General features: G+C 37.4%; 1 protein-coding gene across 1 annotated transcript in view; it reads right to left on the bottom strand.

Moving 5' to 3' along the window:
• The window catches only part of LOC150082472 (cyclin-dependent kinase 10-like), a 92,048-nt gene that overhangs the window by 11,410 nt on the left and 57,284 nt on the right, over nucleotides 1-23,354 (bottom strand). The window contains exons 10-12 of the mRNA XM_090378637.1: nucleotides 19,226-19,349; nucleotides 11,224-11,273; nucleotides 5,048-5,137 (exon numbers count right to left, since the gene is read on the bottom strand). Coding sequence (XP_090234763.1) covers nucleotides 5,048-5,137; nucleotides 11,224-11,273; nucleotides 19,226-19,349 — 264 coding nt within the window. The remainder of the gene's footprint in view (nucleotides 1-5,047; nucleotides 5,138-11,223; nucleotides 11,274-19,225; nucleotides 19,350-23,354) is intronic.

Raw genomic sequence — 23,354 nt, 5'->3', positions numbered from 1 at the left:
CTTCCAGCCTGATGTCATGGACACCATGCCTGTCGGTGTTTCTAATTATGGAGTTTGTTTTTTGTCCAGTGTACCAGCTCAATTATTGTATTGCCATCTATTTACAATTCATATAAACAATCCAAAAAGCTAAATCGATGTTTATGTTCAACTGTTAATGGCAGGTGGCAGTGTTTTTTTTTAAAGTCCTCTTTCAGCTGCTAGCATTGAAATGCCAGCAGTTCAAGGTGTTGAAGAATAAGTTTCCCACCACTGTTGAACTGAAAGCAAACATTCTTCAAGAGATTGCAGTGATTTAAGGAAAAGATTACACACAATCTTACATAATTGTACACAATTATGCTCTGATTCTTGAGAGCAAATCAGTCCCAATTCATGAGGTATCATGTTTTAAATGAATCAGTTTCGTGAAAAACTGATTCATTTCAATTTGGTAAAAAAAAACTGGTTTTCCAGGTAACAATACTGGATAATTATATTGCATAAAAATTAAATAATATTTAACTTAAAAATTCCAAGAGCTCAGTTTGCCAATTGCTATCTATGAATTGTGTTTGTAGCGAGAGACTTATCTGTCTTAAGAAAGCAAGCATGATTTAATCTTAAGAACTCATAACAGAAAGTCAGCTGGCCACCAACACTAATTCCAAAATTTACCAAATTTATTTAATAAATTCATTACATCTTCTGCATACAAGTTTGTTAAATATTTGAAGTGGTAACACTTAATTTTATCGTATCATCATACAAATCACCTTGATGGCACAACTGCACTGACACTTTTTTTTCTTTTTTTTTTTTACCATATGTATTAAACACTTCCACTGATGTTCAAGTTTGGTATTTGTCATAAATGTTGCATCCTGCATATCAGTTTATCATTCATTAACCTACTGATGTTCACGACATACTGTCTCTGTACTCAACTCTTACTGGTCTTTAATAATTGTGATTGACAAGAATGGTAATTTTTACTAATTTATTTACAGGGAAGGGGAGAGGAGTGCTATGGCTCATATTTATAGACATTCGACTTGATTTGCAAGTTTGAGAAGTGGTCATCCAATGCTCTTATATTCTCTGAAAATAAATCGTTATTTATATATTAGTTTTTAATAAACTTTTAAGCTTTTTATTAATCTTTATTGCTTTTTAAATTGAGAGAGGACATCATCTCTGGGCTGCATCATACATGTTGTGTAAGAAATTAAAAACCTGCAAAATAAAGTTTACCTTTTTTTATGACTGAAAAACTATTGGCATATTCATTACTTTTGCCTTTTTAATTATGTACTGTATAGCTCTTTAATATTTTGGGAAGTCAAATAGACAAATGCGTATCATATTAAATATATCCAAACTTATGTATAACGTATCCCAGCTACAAAAAAACTTCTACACTGATTTCTGTGCTATACTGCTGTTCAAGAGTATGGTTGGCAGAAAGTGCAGATCGGTATATGTAATGTGCAGAAAAATCGGCAAATTGGTTTTTTTTTTTTTTTTTTTTTTGATTTGGTAGTTGTTGGCGCATCGGCTTCTGTGGCCATATTGCACCTCCCAAGGTTTTTGCAGTACTTTGATCCAAGCCCGAGGCGGGAATCGAACCCGCGACCTTTGGGTTGCCGGGCAGGTACTTTACCCACTCGGCTAGCCCGGTCGGCTATGGCAAATTGGATTGTTGCATGATATTGAATGTGTGCATAACCATTTGGCTTAAAATACTTTGGGAAGTCAAACAGACAAATATGTATCCAAATGGTTATGATGCACACACATTCTACATTCTTAATAAAATGCATTATAGCATGTTTTCTTCTCTGGAGTAACTGTTTTTTGCTTTGATTCCTGGGAATTGGAAAACATTTGGTTGGCTGCAGTTAAATTTCCCACAGTTATCAAAGTAACTTTCTTTCTCTGTGAGAATCATGGAGGGGGAAAAAACAACCCTAAATGCCCTTTTTTTATTTATTTTTCCCTGTGTGCAGGGCATATTTCTGAGCTTCTGCAGAAAATATCTCATGCAGTGTTATTTGCAGAGCTCTATTTTTTCCCCTCATTATTTTTATTATTTTTTTAAATGGAACTTTACCAAATGATTACATTAATCAATTTGACAACTTCATTGTTTCTCATTTCCACATTTTGATCCATGCACCAAGGAGTTAAAAGAATTATTAACAGCAAATTCTAAATGGGAAACATTCAATGAAGTAATCTTGGAAGCTACTAGGTTTTTTGTTCCAACTAAGAAATACTGCTCCAGGTTCAGGCCCAAATCTATGTCAGATGAACTAATGAGACTCATGGCAGAGAATAAAAATGCATGGGATGCACATAAATTGTCAGGTGACATAGAAGCCTATAGTAGATGCAAGCTAGTCTGTAATCAAGTCACAAAGGAGGTTAGGCAAGCAAAGGCAGGTTATGAAAAATCTTTGGCAAAGGATGCAAAGAAAAACAGCAATGACTGCTTTACTTATATTAACTCTAAAAGGAAGGAGATGAATCAGATTGGTCCATTTGATATCAATGGTTTGACTGTAGATGATCATTCTCAGATAGATGCCAAACTAAATGAGCATTTTGCATCTACATTCACACATGAGGAGTTATTCAAGGAGGAGAGGGCCAGATGTTTATCAAACCCTAACAGGGAGTTAAATGATTTTGTAATATCTGAGAGCAAAGTGGAGGGAAAATTGTTGCAGTTAAACATAAGAAAGGCACCTGGGGTAGATGTGATCTATCCATTTATGTTAAAGGAAGCAGCAAAAGAAGTAAGCAAACCCTTAGCCATAATTATGAGAGCATCCTTGAACTCAGGGGAAGTCCTCATGGAATGGAGATGTGCAACCGTATCTCCAATTCACAAAGGGGGATTCAAAGGGTGACACAAGTAATTACAGACATCTTAGTTGACTTCTGTTCCAGGAAAAATAATGGAGTCACTGGTTAAAGAAGCATTGCAAGATCATTTACACAAGACTGCAGCAATAATTCAGACAAAGCATGGGTTTATCAAGGGGAAGTCTTGTCTGACTAATTTGATTAGATACTATGACGTGGTCACAAAGGAACTGGATGAAAAAAATAATTTTGATATCATATACTTGGATTTCAGGAAAGCTTTTCATACTGTTATACATGGAAGACTACTGTACAAATTGAAGCAGTATGGCATTAAGGGCAAGTTGCTAGAATGGATAAAAGAATGGTTGAGTGGGAGAAGACAGAGTGGGTGGTCAATGGGTACTGCTCTACATGGTATGATGTTATTAGTGGTGTCCGTCAGGGTTCGGTGTTGGGCCGATTGTTGTTTTGTATATTTATCAATGATACTGATGAAGGTATATCAAGCTTAATGTCAAAGTTTACAGATCATACAAAGGTTGGCAGGGTTGTTAATAACAGTAATGACAGTATGCTGCTGCAACAGGATTTGGTAAAGTTGGGTAGATGGGCTGAGAAGTGGCAACTGAAGTTTAACATTGACAAATGCAAAGTACTGTATATGGGTAGCAGTAACCACAGAGAAATGTACCAACTATGTGGTGTTAAACTCAGGGTAGTGAAGAATGAAAGAGACCTTGGGGTAATTGTGCAGTCAGATATGAAGTTTTCTGAGCAGTGCAGACAGGCTGCCAGAGTAGGTCATGGGGTATTCCCAATGATATACAGGAATTTTGCGAGCAGGGATAAGGAGGTGATTATCTCCTTGTATAAGGCAATGGTCAGGTCACACTTGATTACTGCGTACAGGTCTGGAAGCCTCATTTTAGGAAGGATGTAGAGTGCTAGAACGAGTACAGAGAAGGGCAACAAGACTGGTGAAGGGAACAAAGGGGTGCTCTTAAGAAGAAAGGCTTAAGTTCTGCAAACTGCAGCTTCTGGAGACTAGGCACCTGCAAGGTGATCTGATTGAGGTGTATAAGGCCTTGAATGGATTGAGCAGGCTTAATGCTGATGGGATTCTTTGTCTTTCTCCGATTACAAACCTTAGGGGGCATAGATTCAAACTGAGGAAAGACAGTCGTAGAATAGATGTGCGAAAGTTAGGCTTTAGCCAGCAGGTAGTTGATTGCTGCAACAAACTTCCATCTGTTGTTGTGGAAGTTGATAGCTTAAATAAATTCAAGGCAGAACTAGACAAACATTCAGAATTAATGGATCAGTGAAATGGGAAGTTTTTTTTTTTTTTTTGGCTGATGCTGTATAAGTTTGCTTTCTTGCATCATGTGCCTCTACTAATGCTAACTAAAGTTTTGCTTGGTTAGATTTACTGTCTAATAACCAGAGTAAGGTCTCTGATGCATAATTGTTGTATAAATTGGAAAAATGTGGCATCAAGGGCAAGTTACTACTATGGATAAAGGGATGATGAAATGGTAGGACACAAAGACATTTATAAAGAGCCACTGTTCTTCATGACTAACATGGTGAGTGGGAGATACTACAGAGGTCAATGCTAGGCAATTCATAGTTTTTAATATTTAAAAATCAAAGACAAAGAAGTGATTATTCCATTGCATAAGGCAATGGTTACGCTGTGTCTGGGATACTGCATTCAACTTTTGGAACCTCATTTTAAGAAAGACATGGATCTGTTAGAAATGGTACAGAGAAGATTAGCTGGGAGCAGAAAAGGATATTCTTTATACTAGGGGCACAAATCTAAACTGAAAAAGGATGGTTGGAGATTAGCGCTGTAGAAATTTGCATTACCTAATAGAGTAATTGAGCACTGTAAAAATATTCCAAATATTGCTGTAAGGAAAGGGTAGTTTGAATAAATATAAAAGAGATTTGGACATATTATAAAAAAGGAAGAGAATGGTCAAATATATTTAAAAAAAAAATTTTTTTTTAATTTGGTAGTGCCATATAAGCTTTGCTTCCTTGCATTATGTTGACAATACTAACATTACAAATGAGCTGCTTTTCTACTACGAAAAGACTATTCAATTAGAATTCCATTTTTATTTTTACTAAACTAATCATGTTGTGCTTTTGTTAACAAAATACTTTAACAAAAATTTTAGTATACCTGCTCTGTGGATTATACATGAGTAGTGAGTTCAGAAGAAGTATACCAGCTTCAGATAACTGACGGAAAGTAGATTTCAAATTATTATTGCTGCAAAGGAAAAAAAATACTACATGAAATAATATAAGCATAAATGTACACAAATTTTATAAGTTTATCCTTCTGGAGGTAACTGTAATAATTTATCCAATGAATATTTTTTATTTAATAAAATTCCTTTTCAAAAAAACCTATGATCCCTTGATGTTTAATAAAAATGACCATGCCTGCCTATCTTTCTTTATCATCTCTTACATTATGATTTTAATTGCAATTTTCAGAAGTTCAAGAGCAGAAACACTATGACTAAATGGCAGTTGAGCCTCTTGTCCTTTTACCAAAGCTGCTGGCTGCAGTTTCTCTCCAGTCATACTTCTGCATTTTTTACATTCTAATTGTTCTATTGCATCCTCTTCTAAATAAAGATAAAAGATTAAGTTTACTTATTAGCATATCAATTTAGGAGACCAAGTAAAGGACGATTGAATGAGTTTCTCCAAACTTTTCCATCAATTTTTTCACAGATAATTAATTCTGGCATTGATCTTGATAAATCTTCTGTTTCATAACAAAGACATCCTGCTCAATGCATCATTTTGGTTTTCAATGGAAAGAGATGAAGAATCCAAAACTATGGTGATGCTACCAAGCAGTTACCAAGAACTAATGGCATGTTTCCATTTGTTCTCAAAACTTCAAAAGTTCTTTGCTCCTACGCTTGTTTCTGTTTTGTGTTGCCTTTTACACTTTCTTATTCTTTTTTTTTTTTTTTTTTATGAAAACCCCAAACACGAAAGGTATCAAAACCTATAGTACTTAGTACCGTGCATGGGTTGAAGGAGAAGTATGGGGGGAAGAGGATGCCAGAAACTTTGCTCTAGAGACTAAACATGGGTTTCACCACTTCAAGCCTCCAATAAGCAAAGTGGTGGTATTTCACCGGTTGATGAAAGTCATCTACCACCTTAAAATACCAAATAAGTAACTCCATCATGAATACCAAATAAGTAACTCCATCACTCTTACATGAATTTTTTCAGGAAAATCTGGGTAGTGTTAGTGAATTGCATGGGAAAGAGATTCCATCAGGACATACAATTCAAGGAGAAGAGATACCAAGTAAGGTGGGATGAAGCTTTGATGGGGAAGGGAAGACTGTTCTTGGATAAGGAAATAACACTGATAAAAAAAAAAAAGGACACAGACATTGAAATGCACATTTTTAAAGAGTTTCACTGTTTAAGCTTCGTGCTTACTTGTAATGTAGATTAATGACGTATTCTACGGACACTGTTACTAAATCTGATATTGTATTATTGCGTATTTATATTTTATTTTCATATCTGGTACTTATTCAAAATTCATATTAATTTTTGATGGTATGTAAAATTTAAGCTTCATATTCGGAATCAGCAAATTCATAAAGAAACACTAAGAAATGCTGATAAAACTTTTTTCAAATTTTTTTTACAAGGGGCAATTATTTTTAGCAACGCAAGGAGGCGACATATTAAAACTAAATCAATACAATAAAATTAATTGAATTTTATTAATTAAAATATTTTTTCTTAAATTTTAGCCTCCTTTCATAAATTAATGATCAACAATGAAAATCCGCATAAATTTCCTTGAGATTTTCTGAGGAGAGGGAAAAGCTGCAGATCTTACTTTTAATAGCACTTAGCATTAGCATTAGCATTAGCAGAGGCATATGATGCAAGAAAGCAAGCTTATTCAGCATCAGCCAAAAAAAACAAAAAAAAAAAAAAAAAAACCCACTCCCATTTCACCCCTCCGTTCGTTCGAAATACCTGTCCAGTTGAGCTTTAAATTTGTTTAGGCTATCAACTTCAACAACCAGTGATGGAAGTCGGTTCCACCAACCAACCACCCGCTGGCCAAAGGCAAATTTCCGCACATCTATCCGACATCCGTCCTTCCTCAATTTGAATTTATGCCCTCTGAGGTGATTATTCTGAGAAAGATGAAGAATCCCATTGGCATTGAGCATGCTCAAACCATTCAAAGCCTTATACACCTCTATCAGATCACCTCGCCGGTGCCTAGTCTCCAGACTCTGTAATTTGCAAAACTTAAGCCTTTCTTCGTAAGAGCAACCCTTTGTTCCATTTACTAATCTTGTTGCCCTTCTCTGTACCCGTTCCAGCAGCTCTACATCCTTCTTGAAATGAGGCCTCCAGACCTGTATACAGTACTCAAGATGTGGCCTTACCATTGCCTTATACAATGGAATAATCACCTCCTTATCCCTGCTAGAAAAATTCCTGTATATCATTGACAAGACACCATGAGCTACTCTTGCAGCTCGTCTGCACTGCTCAGAGAACTTCATATCTGCCTGCACAATTACCCCCAGGTCCTTTTCATTCTCCACCACTGTCAGTGTAGTACCGCAGAGTTGATACGTTGCTCTGGGGTTACTGTTTCCCATATGCAGCACTTTACATTTGTCGATGTTAAACCTCATTTGCCACCTCTCAGCCCATCTGTTCAACCTGTCCAGATCCTGTTGCAGCAGCATAGCGTCAGTATTGTCCTTAACGACCCTGCCAACCTTTGTATCATCTGCAAACTTGGACATTAAACTTGATATCCCATCATCAATATCATTCATAAACACCGAAAACAACAACGGACCCAACACTGAACCTTGAGGAACTCCACTAATAACATTAGTCCACGTTGAGCAGTGTCCATTGATTACCACTCTCTGTCTTCTGCCACTCAACCATCCCCTTATCCATAGCAGCAATTTGCCTCCAATGCCACACTGCTCCAATTTGTGCAGCAGTCTTCCATGTGCAACAGTATCAAAAGCCTTTCTAAGATCCAAATATATAATATCAAAGTTATTCCCTGCATCCAGTTCTTTTGTGACTACATCATAGTATCCAATCAAATTGGTCAGGCAAGACCTGCCCTTAACAAAACCATGCTGCGTCTGAGCTATAACTGAATTCTTGTCTAGATGATCCTGCAGTGCTTCTTTAACCAGTGCCTCCATTAATTTACCTGGAACAGAAGCACTTTAACAAGGAAAAGCAAAAGTTATGAGAATTCTATAGATATTGATTTCCAATTGTACTTCGGTAATCAATATTCCTTAGGCTTTGCTGAAACTGATTAGGGATAACTACTAATTTTAGCAAATTCATAAAAGATATTGACTTAAAGAATTGAAACTATCGATTTTATTCGATACATATTTATTCTCAAATGCATGCAAAGAAAACACTCCGCGGGCACATTAATATGGATATAGACACGATTTTATAAAAACTACTAGTATTTTTCCCTTCTGCACTGAAATTTTCTCATATTCAGCCAATTCCTAATCTTATTAGAAGAAGCAGAAGCCTGTAGCAGATATAAGCTAGTCTGTAATCAGGTCACAAAGGAGGTTCGGCAGGCAAAGGCGGATTACGAGAAATCTTTGGCAAAAGATGCTAAGAAAAACAGCAAGGATTTCTTTACTTATATAAACTCTAAAAGGAAGGGGCTAAATATGATTGGTCCACTTGACATCGATGGTTCGACTGTTGATGATCCTGCTCAGATAGCAAACAAACTGAATGAGTATTTTGCATCTACATTCACACGTGAGGAATCATTACAGTTTGAAAATGGAAGAAGGTTATCAAATTGTAGCAGTGTGCTTAATGATTTTGTAATAACTGAGAGCAAAGTGGAGGAGAAATTGTTTAAGTTAAACATAAGAAAGGCACCTGGGGCGGATGGGATCTATCCAGTTATATTAAAGGAGGCGGCAAAGCAACTAAGCAAACCCTTAGACATAATTATGAGAGCATCCTTGGATTCAGGGGAGGTTCCCACGGACTGGAGATGTGCAAATGTATCCCCAATTCACAAAGGAGGTTCGAAGGGTGACACGAATAATTACAGACCAGTTAGTTTAACTTCTGTTCCGGGTAAAATAATGGAGTCACTGGTTAAAGATGCAGTGCAGGATCATCTAGACAAGACTGCAGCAATAATTCAGACACAGCATGGGTTTGTTAAGGGAAAGTCTTGTCTGACAAATTTGATTGGTTATTATGATGTGGTCACAAAGGAACTGGATGCAAAAAATAATTTTGATATCATATACTTGGATTTCAGGAAAGCTTTTGACACTGTTGCGCATGGAAGACTACTGTACAAATTGGAGCAGAATGGTATTAAGGGTAAGTTGCTACAATGGATAAAAGGATGGTTAAGTGGGAGAAGACAGAGGGTGGTAATCAATGGGTGCTGCTCTTCGTGGACTAATGTTATTAGTGGAGTCCCACAGGGTTCGGTGTTGGGTCCACTGTTGTTTTGTATATTTATCAATGATATTGATGAAGGTATATCAGGCTTAATGTCGAAGTTTGCAGATGACACGAAGGTTGGCAGGGTTGTTAATGACAGTAATGGCAGTGTGCTACTGCAACAGGATCTAGATAATTTGGGCAGATGGGCTAAGAAGTGGCAACTGAAGTTTAACCTTGACAAATGCAAAGTACTGCATATGGGTAGAAGTAACCCCAGAGAAACGTACCAACTGTGTGGTACTACACTTAAGGTGGTAGAAAATGAAAAAGACCTGGGAGTAATTGTGCAGTCAGATATGAAGTTTTCTGAGCAATGTAGACAGGCTGCTAGGGCAGGTCATGGGGTTTTGTCAATGATATATAGGAATTTTGCTAGCAGGGAAAAGGAGGTGATTGTCCCTCTGTATAAGGCAATGGTCAGGCCACGCCTTGAGTACTGCGTACAGGTCTGGAGGCCTCATTTTAGGAAGGATGTAGATTTGCTTGAGCGTGTACAGAGAAGAGCAACACGATTGGTGAGGGGAATGAAGGGATCCTCTTACCAAGAGAGGCTTAAGTTCTGCAAATTGCAGTGGCTGGAGACTAGGCACCTGCGCGGTGATCTGATTGAGGTCTATAAGGCCTTGAATGGGTTGAGCACGCTGAATTCTGATGGGATCCTCCCACTTGTTCAGAATACGAACCTACGGGGACATAAGTTCAAATTAAGAAAGGATAGATGTAGAATAGATGTGCGGAAATTTGCCTTTAGCCAGCGGGTGGTTAATTGCTGGAACAAACTTCCATCTGTTGTTGTGGAAGTTGATAGGTTAAATAAATTTAAGGAGGAACTGGACAGGCAATTGGAGGGTATGGTGTGATTTTTTTTTTTTTTTTTTTTTTTTTGGCTGATGCTGCATAAGCTCCTACACTTGCTTTCTTGCATCAAGTGCCACTACTACTACTACTACTACTTATCAATTGACATATTATGTAATATGATGTACCTCAATTGTTTCAAGGTAACGGAGAAATACATAACCAACTCTTACACTATTTTGAACCCTTCCATTTGAACTCTAGCAACTAAGATGTAAATGACTAATATTTTGTAAAGACCCCAGGTCAGCCAGCAGCTGACCTGGGGATCAAGGAGGTTGAAAATATTGATCTAACAATACAGTATACCCTCTTTAATTTGATAATGGATTAATCAAACACAGTGTGTTTCAACATCATTGCCACCCACAACCAAGAAATAAGAGTTTTTTTATTTGAAAATACAATGAGATTCAAAGTCTGAATTGGGTCCTGCAACTTGTGAAATGCCCAATTCAAAAAGACTGTCGAAACCAACTGCAGGCAAACATCATTATAACAAAATGGAATGCGGCTAAAACAAAAGTTTTCTAAATTTTCATGTAATTTTATAAACTCTGACTAAAAATTTCACTTGGTTAAATTAATAAACATATTCTAAATTTGTACAGGTACTTATAATCTGTTTAAATTGAAATGGATATTTTTTAGTTCCTTCAACTTCATATAAATCAAGACTTTTACTGTAAAAATAATATAAATTCCTATTTTACATTAATATGTTAACTTTTTCTCAAAAAATTAAAGTCAATTACATTTGGTGGTTCAGGAACAAGTATAACAATTTCTGCTAACAAATGAATAACATTAAACTGTAATTTATATTTTGCACTATCTATTTATTCCATTAATTTGAACAAAAGTTAGGTGTTTTGGAATGACTATGCATCTTTCTTGAATAAACATTACACTCATATCATAATACTTGTAATATAATTTACTTACGGCTGATTCTTCAATTCAAAACTCCTTAGTACTGGAAGTTGGGAACATCCCTGAAATAGAAATTGTCAGTCAGAGGTAAAGAATTATCCTCAAGAAAAAAACACATACAAAGCAATACATTCAAATAGGGAAAAAAAATTACACGATATTCTGACCAATAATCAAACAATTTAGTTTAAATAATCATTCTTCAACCACGTGAAATTAATAATGTTGGAACTACAGCATATTATGTATTTAGGTAACTGTTGCTGTTACCATACAATAAAACTAATTAACAAAGCACCTCAATTAATTAAACAATGAAAGCTTATTTTTGAGAAGATCCACTCAGCCCTTCGCAAGGTTGGCATTATGCTGCTGCTGTTACATGAAAAGATTAGAGAAATCCAACCCCAAAGCCAAGAGCAGACTCCCAAATAAGAAATTAAAAAAACATAATAATAGTAACAAGAAAGAATAAAGTTATTAAAGCAGTGCTACCCAAAGTGTGATCCGTGGACTGGTGCTGGTCCTCGAACTGTTTGTTACTGGTCCGCAATGAATTGGAAATTGGTCTCGGATGTTACCGGTCCACGAGAGATTAAAAATAAAAGAAACTGGTCCTTCACCACAGTTAGTTTGAGAAGCACTGTATTAAAGGCATGATTTCCTCAGGGGAGCATCAGTACCTGTTGACATCCAACAGGCAATATTTCCATAGTAAACTACTGAAAAGCAACCAAATGCTCACTGTTGTCCCTATACAACATTTCCATGGAAAATGTTAAGTAATTTTCAAGTTCAGACACTTTAATTCTTCTATTTCCTAAAATGTTTTCTTCAATGATGGGCAAGTGTTTCAGATTTCACTGCTTCAGATGACTGACCAGACCATGGATCATTTTCAACTGGCTTCCTTCTTCTTTTGAGCTCTAATGAAGTATAATTAGGTAATATGACCCAAAACATTCTAGTCATTCTTTCATGAACTTTTTTAGCATTTCTGTCCTCTTTGATCAAAAATTTGGTTATTGAACAATGCTAGATTTGCTGGATATTCGTTCTTCTTCCATCTACCAACATAAAAAATTTAAATTTAGAAACTGCATTTATTTTATTTTCATGTTATAAGACATTAAGCTTTCAAAAGAAGCTACTTTATAATAAATTATAGAATATAAAATGTATTAATACATTTTATATACTTAAAATTAACTAAATACAACAAGGCATAATACTTTAAGAGTTAAGAATTTAATAGTTATATAATATCGGTATAGATACACCATAGATAACTCTTAAGAAACTACGATGCTAGATTGGTAGTGTGGTAGGCATCAACTGCTCTATCTCATATTGTGCTTTTCCTTCACAACAAGTTGCCATGGTATTGCACTGCCTCGAATAAGTAACACTTCACTAATAGAGAAGACTATTGTTACTTATTCTCAGTGAGAACCACCACCCAGACGGAGCCATCTGGATGGTGGAACGAGTACAGAGAAGGGCAACTTGTTGCCTTTCTATTCTACATCTGTCTTTTCTTAATTTGAATTTATGCCCCCTTAGATTCGTAATCTGAACAAGTGGAAGGATCCCATCAGAATTCAGCGTGCTCAACCCATTCAAGGCCTTATATACCTCAATCAGATCACCGCGCAGGTGCCTAGTCTCCAGCCACTGCAATGCAGAACTTAAGCCTCTCTTGGTAAGAGGATCCCTTCATTCCCCTCACCAATCTTGTTGCCCTTCTCTGTACATGCTCAAGTAAATCTACATCCTTCCTAAAATGAGGCCTCCAGACCTGTACGCAGTACTCAAGCCGTGGCCTGACCATTGCCAAGACATTGTATATCATTGACAAGACACCATGAGCTACTCTTGTAGACCGTCTGCACTGCTCAGAAACTGCTACCTCCCCTACACAGTTGATACATTACTCTGGGGGGTTACTGCTTCCCACATGCAGTACTTTACATTTGCCAATGTTAAATTTCAGTTTCCACCTCTCAGCCCATCTACTCAACTTTTCTAGATCCTGTTGCAGCAATGTACTGTTATTAGTGTCATTAACAACCCTGTTGACCTTCGTATCATCTGCAAACTTGGACAATAGTACTCTCGTCCAAACTTGGACGAGAGTAGCCTTGTGCAGGCAAGTTTTTACGGCTCAGGAAAATAGAGAAGTTTTTTCTGTTTTATTAACTTAAATTGGCTTAAATTGGTATTAACTTATTTTCTAGAGTAGCTTTATATTCCTAGTTACAATACTTGGTTTAAATTTTAACTTAGATAGAGATTTTGTAGGTTATTACTTAGTATCGGTAAGGATATCCAATCCATATGTTTTACAAATTTTGCAGAGCCGGCGAACGGGAAGTTTTTTAGCTATATTTAATAAATAAATAAATTTTCTGTTTATACTCCGGGACGACCAAACGGTCAGAGGAGTTCACAAGATAGACAGACTACAAGAAACAGTACCGTATTCAGTAGTCACGGGCTTGAACCCCGGTCACTCAAAGCACGTGTACTTATGCACCCGTGCGCCTGACCACTAGGCTATGGCGGCCTCTTGATTTAGCCGCTTTATTGACTAATTGTTATATTAAATTATTTTCTGTAAGTAGCTTATAGACCCAGTCAAGATCCTTGGTTTATTCTAAATTGAGACAGCAAGATTTTGGAAGTTAATTAATAAATAAATAAATAAATTTTTTGTTTATACTCCGGCACAACAACCAAGTCAGTAGAGTTTACAATAAATCGTCAATACAAATATCTATCGTATTTAGTAGTCACGGGCTTGAACCCCGGTCCACTCAAGGAACAAGTGCTATGCACTCTCGCTCCTGACCACTCGGCTACGTCAGGTCTGTATACTTAAGTGTCCGTAGATTTACCGTTCGTAACTTGCTGCCATTGTTATACGATACAACGTTATATCCCGAACTAGATAGCATTAGCTTAGTATAGTATAGTATAGTATATAATATTATCAATTAATCAGTAAAATTTATTAATCTTGTTGAACTTCATTGTCAATTAAATTGTACTTTTTAACTAAATATATATAACGACTTAGATTTTACAAACGTAATATAATTAATCAATACATAACTTGATATGGGAGTTATATAAAGAAACTCGAAGATAATACTTGATACTGAAAAAATATATATAGAAATATAGTGTTACAACTGCATTGGGATACAAGTTTAGGGTTATAATTTTGTACTGTAATTGAAATTTTATTGAAATTGAATCGAAATCATGACTCAGACCAGAGCAGCAAAGCAAAAGGCTCAAGCTAAATGGAGTGCTGTGGTTCAGGGGAGAACTCAGTGGGGCAGTTGCCCTCTGAAAGCCTTTTAAAATGCACTACTTGCTTGATGTTTGGAGCAATCAGGTATGGGACATGATATTGCCAAGGGGGATGTCTTTGTGTGTGCACGATGTAAGGAGTGTGACAAAATGAGGTGACAACTTAGCGCTGTTATGGGCCTATATGAGAGCTAGAAGGACAGGGTGGATAAGGCAATGGTCAAGCAGCACCTTGAGTACTGTATACAGGTCTGGAGGACTCATTTTAAGAAGAATGTAGAGCTGTTGGAACGAGTACAGAGAAGGGCAACAAGATTAGTGAATGGAACATAGGGTTGCTCTTACGAAGAAAGGCTTAAATTTTGCAAATTACAGTGTCTGGAGACTAGGCACCTGCGAGGTGATCTGACTGAGGTGTATAAAGCCTTGAACGGTTTGAGTATGCTCAATGCTGATGAGATTCTTCCTCTTACTCAGAATAAGCACTTTAGAGAGCATAAATTCAAATTGAGGAAAGACAGATGTAGGATAGATGTGCGGAAGTTTGCCTTTAGCCAGCGGGTAGTTGGTCGGTGGAACAGACTTCCATCCTTTGTTGTGGAAGTTGATATCCTAAATAAATTTAAGGCTGAGCTGGACAGGTATTTGGAATGAATGGATGGGTGAAATGGGAGCAGTTTTTTTTTTTTTTTTTGGCTGATGCTGCACAAGCATGCGTTCTTGCACCATATGCCTCTACTAATGCTACTAATGCTAATTAAGTCTGATATACCATCATCAATATCATTAATGAATACAAAAAACAACAATGGACCCAACACTGAACCCTGGGGAACTCCACTAATAACATTATTCCATGAAGAGCAGTGTCCATTGATTACTACTCTCTGTCTTCTCCCACTCAACCATCCCTTTATACATAGCAGCAATTTGCCTCCAATGCCACACCGTTCCAAATTGTGCAGCAGTCTTCCGTGTGCAAGAGTATCAAAAGCCTTTCTAAGATCCAAATATATGATATCAAAATTATTCTTTGCATCCAGTTCCTTTGTGACTACATCATAGTATCCAATCAAATTGGTCAGACAAGACTTCCCCTTAACAAACCCATGCTGTATCTGAGATATAACTGAAGTCTTGTCTAGACGATCCTGCAATGCTTCTTTAACCAGTGCCTCCATTAATTTCCCTGGAACAGAAGTTAAACTAACATGTCTGTAATTACCTGTGTCTCCCTTTGATCCTCCTTTGTGGATTGGGGTAACATTTGCACATTTCCATCCATGAGTACCTCCCCTGAGTCCAAGGAAGCTGTCATCTGTTCTCTACTTTGTATTTCTGAATTTTTTTTTCTCCAGCTTCCATTCCTCACAGAATCTAGAAAAGGCTGAATGGTTGCCTTTGCAGTTTGGACACCGTGATGATCTGGCATTACAATCAGTATGGGTATGTTTCTTTGATCTGCGGTTTGAGAAAACTGAATCTCCTCGGTAAGCAGTTTGGGAATACCCAAACTTCTGACACTTGTACCACCTAATAGAATTGGGGATATAAGGACAGATACGGCAGTTTAGGTATCCTGCTTTTACTGATGAAGGAAGGTTCAGTGTAGAAAAAGTAAGAATGATGCTATGAGTAGGAACAAATTCTCCATCTTTCTTTAGCATTATTCATCTTGCTTCAGTAACTTTCTGGTCTTGGAGTTCCTCCTTGACCTTGGAGTTCCTCAGATCCCATTTTGAAATGAGTCATTGGAGCTATTAAGGGTAGCATGAGGCTCAAGATACCTTAGTAGGAATTTAGATACCTCAGTAGGAACTCCACCAAAAGATGATGTTGTTGTTATTTGGTTTTTAGGAGCATTAGCAACTAAGGCCATATTGCTCTGGGGATATGCAGTGGTCTTTCCCCGACCTTTCCACATCTTCCATATTTGGTGGTCACGGGCTCGAACCCCAGTCTAATCAAGAAGAGTGTGCTACGCACTACTGCTCCTGCCCACCTGGCTACGGAGGCACCGCCAAAAGATGCAAGTTTGAGAAGAGACTCAATGTTTATTGTTGGTTGTTTCAGCTAATAGGTCTAAATGGCTACACTCTCTAAACATTTTTATATATAAAAAGGAGACAAAGTACCCAATGATCGATTTGTTAGAAAATGCAATATGAGGAAAGATGGATATTCCATTTGAGGTACATCTGTTTTCATCTTCTTCCGGGTACATCAGAATCACTTTGTTGTAAATCCATAGAAGCAGGATTTGCAGTCTTGAGAGGAGGAAAATTTTCAGTTTCCATATTTGCTCCTTTTAGCTCTGGAAGGATAACTTTTCCTTACAGGTTTATGGCCCCTCCACGGGAAAGCAGGAGCAGTGCCACGAGGCGACCAAGCGGCTGTTAGTTGTGTTAGTAAGAGAATAAAAAGTAACAGAAAGGTGACTTTCCTTTCTGGGCCTTGGCCTACTTCCTGTAGTGTGATGTTGTTGTTGTTGCTTGGGTTTTATTGGCGCATTAGCGACTAAGGCTATAATGCACCAAAACCTGGTCATAAAAAGTAAAATTTTCAGTGGCCTAATGATTTAGGTCACTAAGTCAAGGTATAAAAACAAGTATAAACTAAAAGACAAATATCAGTAAACAAGTAACAATAATAAGGTAGATTTTTTAAATGTGAGTAAAAAGATTTACTGATTTCAAAAAGCACCTGTAGTGTGAAAGAGCTACTCTAATAGAAAATGAGGAAAATGGTATTTAGAACAAAACAGAATCTGTATCTGCCAAAGCTCTTTAGAAGGATCGCTTTAACGAACTTACTGAAATCGCTTGGGCATGGAATGCTTGGCACCTGGGGCCGGCTCCCTGGATGGTACATGGCAACAGAAGGGAGACTGTGGTGCAACTAGCCAGTAATTGGAATTTTGATGATGGGAGCTGTGTGTCACAACACACACACTACATCGAACCCTGCTGAAAATGGGGCTGTGTAACCACAGGCCGCTCCAAGTGCCCATGCTAACCACAGTTCAACGGGTAAAGGCGACAATGGGCATGCGAGTATCGAAACTAGACCTTGAGTGATTGGAAGAAGATCACGTTTCCTGTTGCACCATGTGGACAGCTGGGTATGTGTTCGTCGTACCTGGGGAAGTGATGCTACCTAGATGCACCATGGGATGAAAACAAGCTGGTGGCAGCAGAGTCATGCTTTGGGCAATGTTCTGCTGGGATACCCTGGGTCCAGTCATCCACCTACCCCAGGCACTATGACATCTACCATCTACTTAAACATCATTGCTGACCAGGTACACCCTTTCATAGCAACGGTCTTCCCCTCTGGCAGTGCCATCTTTCAGCAGGATAATGCAGCATGCCACACTAGCCGGACTGTTCGAGACTGGTTTGCAAAACACAAGGAATACTTCCACCTCCAAATTCCCCAGACATTAATCCCATTGAGAATCTGTGTTGGAACAGCAACTCTGATCTGTGGCATCTCAACCACAGATCTTACAGGAGTTAAAGGATCTACTGGTTACGTGTTGGTACCAGATACCACAAGACACATTTTGTAGCGTCGCTGCCTCGCCGGATATGAGCTGTTTTGGCTGCACACGGAGGACCATCATATTAGGTAGGTAGTCATAATGTTTTGGCTCATCGATGTATGTCTGTAGCAAAACCAAAAATTTGCAGCTAGTATGCTGCATGGAAATTTCCTGACAGCAAGGATTGCTGCTTGTTGTTTTTCCCATTGTTGAAAAGAGTTATTGCAGATCAGCACATATTCTGACCATGGAGGGTCACAAGTATGTTTTTTTGAAAAATATTATTCATGTGTAAACTCCCAGCATTGCATTAAACCTAGACTTGATCACAATAAGTTTAGGGTTTATTGATAGAAAATGTGGTCTGCTGGGGCTCAATAGGTTATGACCAAATGGGAATTGAAAGTAATACTCTGTTTCTTTTCTAAATAGCAATTCATTTTTTACTTTCTTTTATGCTATGTTATTTCCTGTTTGGTCCTTAGGCCTAACTGGAGTTCTCTTTCTTCTACTTAGTTTCTTCCATGCTATTTATTTCATGTTTAGTCCTAACTAGAATAAGTTCTTTTCTTTTTTTTTAAACAGCCTGTGACAAAAGGTGAAGACGTAAGTTCTCTTTCTTCTTCTGCATTCCTGACATAGTCTATCCACCTTCCTTCTGGTGTGCCACTGGGCCTATTACCATTCATTTTTGCATCAAAAATCTATTTAGCCAATTTCCCCTTCTCTCATCCTTTCTATATACCATTTTAAAATTGCAGAATAATTTATAAGAAAACCATACTTTCTTTGCTGGAGAGCAGTAAATCAAGCCATGATTGAAAGCACCTTTAAGAATTCCTCTGGTCTCTAATAGGATTCAAACCCAGACCTCTCCAAATGAGCAAAAAGCAGGGAAACCACTATATTATCACAGATTTTTTTTTTTTGGTAGTTGTTGGCGCATCGGCTTCTGTGGCCATAATGCACCTCCCAAGGTTTTTGCAGTACTTTGATCCAAGCCCGAGGCGGGAATCGAACCCGCGACCTTTGGGTTGCCAGGTAGGCACTTTAATTTTCACAGAATGATAAGTTCTCATTTAATCCTAAGCTAAGTCTACATTTTAGTGAATATATTAGAAACAAATCCAAGCAAACAAACAAAAATCTTACTGGCCATATATCATCATTTGGTGTTCCTAATAAATCAATAATCAAATCTAACTGATGGATTTCAGAGTTTCCTGGCAGAAGGGGCCTATTCAACAGAAGTTCTCCCAAGATGCAACCTGCAGCCCTGTAAACCAATCAGGCATTAAATTTCATATAACTTTTTAATAATATAAAAAATAAAAAATTACTTTTTTTGATTTTCATACAAAATACAGTTTTAAACAAACTCTTTTAGAGATGTTACTCTAAAAATTGGGTTACATGCATATAAATGCTTGTATTTAATACTATCATTTTTAATTTTCAAATAATGAAATATAACCAAAAAAGTTTTTAATTTTTCTTAAAAAAAAAAAGACAACAGCAAGATGTCATAAAATCAGATAATGCAGCGATCCTCAATTTGTTCATTCAATTTACTATTATTAGAGCATTAAGTTGGTTTTAGAAGTGTCCATTTCATTTGTTTATTGAATTAAAGTTATCGAGCACTTAATAGCTCTCAATTATCAAATTGAATTAAAGTATATAGTTAATATACTTTAGTTAATAAGTAAATACTGTTTTGTGATTTATTTACACCAATGAGCCAAAACATTATGACCACCTACCTAATACGATGTTGGTCCTCCATGTGCAATCAAAACAGCTCGTACACAGCGAGGCAAGGATGCTACAAGATTTCTAAATGTGTCTTGTGGTATTTGGTACCAACACATAACCAGTAGATCCTTTAACTCCTGTAAGATCCGTAGTTCGCTGCAACACCGCAGATCGGAGTTGCTGTTCCAACACAAACTACAGATGCTCGATAAGATTGATGTCTGTGGAATTTGGAGGCCAGAGCAATACCTGGAAGTCTTACTCACATTCCGTGAACCAATCTTGAATAATCCGGACAGTGTGGCATGGCACATTATCCTGCTGAAAGACGGCACCTGCCAGAGGGGTAGACCGCTGCCATGAAAGGGTGTACCTGGTCAGCAATGATGTTTAGGTAAAGTGTAAAGGGTCGGCAATGATGTTTAGGTAAAGTGTAAAGGGTCAGCAATGATGTTTAGGTGGGTGGTAGAAGTCAGAGTGCCCGGCACATGGATGACTGGACCCAGGGTATCCCAGCAGAACATTGCCCAAAGCATGACACCGCCACCACCGGCTTGTTTTCATCCCACGGTGCATCCAGGTGCCATCACTTCCACAGGTAAATGACGCATATACCCAGCCATCCACATGGTGCAACAGGAAACGTGATTTATCAGACCAGATGACCTTCTTCCAATCACTCAAGGTCCAGTTTCGATGCTCGCAGGCCCATTGTAGGTGCTGTCGCCTTTACCCATTGAACTGTGGTTGGCATGGGCACTCTGAGTGGCTTGCAGCTACGCAGCCCCATTTTCAGCATGTTCAATGCACTGTGTGTTGTGACACATTACTCCCGTCACCAGTATTCCAATTACTGGTGAGCTGTGCCACAGTCGCTCTTCTGTTACCACTTACCATCTGGGAGAGCCTTTGCTCACCTCAAGCATCAATGAGCCATGGTCGTCCAACACCTCGCCAGCGGTTTGTGGGTTCCCCCTCCTCGGACCACTTTTGGTAGGTACTAACCACAGCTGACCATGAGCATCCCACCAGCCATGCCATTTCAGATATGATCTGACCCAGTTGTCAGGTCATTACAAGTTGGCCTTTGTCAAACTCGCTTAAGTCTGCTGCCCTTCCCATCTGAAGAACAAGAGTAACACTGATTAATGGAGTCAGTATCAGGTGTTTATTATACTGTGTCCCAACCCACGCACATGCCCTCACCTGAGTTGCTTCAATTTGCATAATGACTCGCTGGTCATAATGTTTTTACTCATCAGTGTATGATATAAACGATGAGGGTGGCAAAAACCAAAGAATCACAGGAAAAAAAAAAAACAAAAACGATAAATACAAAAGTCAGATTCATTTTATTACTAAATTAAAAGTATGATGCCAAAATCTACAGATGATGTCAAGAAAATGGAAAGTGGCTAACAACCAGTAGCACTCCTTCAATAATGGTTGGTATTGGTGTTTTTATCTTTGTGAACCCTTCTGGCATGTGACATAGGGGCAATGTTCCCTCTAAGCTGCATGGATGCACGGCCACACAGTAACTGAAATGCTGCCATGCAGCTGAAATTTTCTTTTAATAATGCTGGTGGAAGCACTATCAACAGTCGCAAGGAATGCATCAAAACTGGATGATAATAACCCTGCACAAAAAATTCTAATTGTTATTAAAAATTGTCAGAACAAGGTAAACATTAGCTTCTATAAAATTATTTGCATGACAGTAGTTATTTTGCTAAAATTATAAGTTTCTTCACTTAATAATTAATTTATTTGGTATTGCCAAATAATAATTATAATAATAATAATTATTTTTAGTATCCTTACGATGCTGAAAAGAAAGGCTGAAGGAGAGTTAAATGTTTTGAAGAACAAAGTTTGTGCAAGATTTAAGAAGGAATGGCTTTTGCAGCTCATAGAAACTGAACTACAATCTTTGCATCAAAACCAAAAAATAACAACTGGTGATATTTTTAAATATCAAGATACTGGCAATGTTGTAAGCACCATTTGTGTGGAAGCAAAAGTTGGGGGCAAGTTCGGTAGTGGAAAAATATGGGGGAAGAATGGAAGTTAGATTACTTAATACGGCATCTCAACCAGAGAATGCAGTTATCAAATTATGCAACCAGAAGAAAAATGGAATTTTGCGAACGTTAACTGAAACTTCAAAAGAGCATGAAGCAAGAGTGGAACAAGATGTGCAAAAGAAGTCTGACTAATATGATCAAGGCGCAGATTGATAACATTATCTTAGCAAATAAAATTAATGCTTCAATGCATTCAGTGCAAGAAATTCATGCACATGTCCAAATATGTAAATATACTAGAGAGTTGGTACAGCAAGAACTATGCGTTTGAATTTGTTGAGTGCATCAGCTTTGTACTGCAGAAACAAATAATGGGAGAATTGTGGAAATCTGCTTTCCATGGATTAATTGCTGAAGAAAGTACATACATTTCTGTACAGAAAACGTTAATTTTGCATTTTAAGTTTTGACCAGAAAATGAAACTTCCTATTGGACTGTGTTTGCAGGTATAGGCAGTTCTCGCTTTACGAGTTTTTGCTTTACAAGTTCTTGGGTTTACGAGTTTTTGCTTTACAAGTTCTTGGGTTTACGAGTTTTTGCTTTACAAATTCTTGGGTTTACGAGTTTTTTCCCCAAGTATCAAGTATCAACAAAATCAAAAATATGAACATTAATTGAAAAAAATTAATGTTAAACATTCATAAATACTACCGCATTCCAAACTACATGCATAGCTATACAATACAGTGTACCCAGCTTTACGATATTAACCCGTTCCAGAGACACCATCGTATCGTTAAAATATTGTAATGGGAACCCAATAACACATTGTTTTTTGGTAATTTGTTCCAAGATCTCGGAACTTGAAATTTTCCCTGTATAACTAAGCTATTTATCTCTCTAAAATGTAATTTTTAAGGTCACAAGCATGACCTCAAGGCCATATAAAAGGTCATGAGCGTAGTTTGTAAATTGTATTAGTTACCAATTCAAATCATTAAAATGCACTACACTTCCATCGTTATCATATGTTCCGTTATAAGAATCAGTTTTAAATGCCTTTGTGATATTTTTCTAAAGCACATTTCTGGAGATCATGCCCATAAAACAATAAAAGCAATTTGCACTTTCTGGTTTATTGGGCTTTTCTGTTACTGCAAGCAATTATAAACTCGATCTTCTTGCATTTGCGAAAATACCGATAGCTGGAATTGTGTGGTTTTTTACGTTATTATGGTGAGATGTGTTTCCCCCTCTACTGAAATCTTCAATCATATAAAAAACAAATAAATTTTCAGAATCTTCTCTTCATTCCTTTTTTTTTAAGCTTCGTAAACTTTTTACTCCACACGAATCATGTTAGTTGCAATTTGTGTGTGCCGTTAAAAAATGCTTATGCAGGCAATCGTGAAATTTATAATTAAAAGAGATTATCTTGGAAACAATTGCCTCTTGAAACATTTCTGAAGAAGATGACTCCTTGTGCAACAAACCAACG

The sequence above is a fragment of the Mastigoproctus giganteus genome, chromosome 7 (genome assembly GCF_048544385.1).
Source record: "Mastigoproctus giganteus isolate SK-2022 chromosome 7, ASM4854438v1, whole genome shotgun sequence".
Lineage (NCBI taxonomy): Eukaryota > Metazoa > Arthropoda > Arachnida > Uropygi > Thelyphonidae > Mastigoproctus > Mastigoproctus giganteus.
This window is presented reverse-complemented; position numbering and strand designations above follow the sequence as displayed.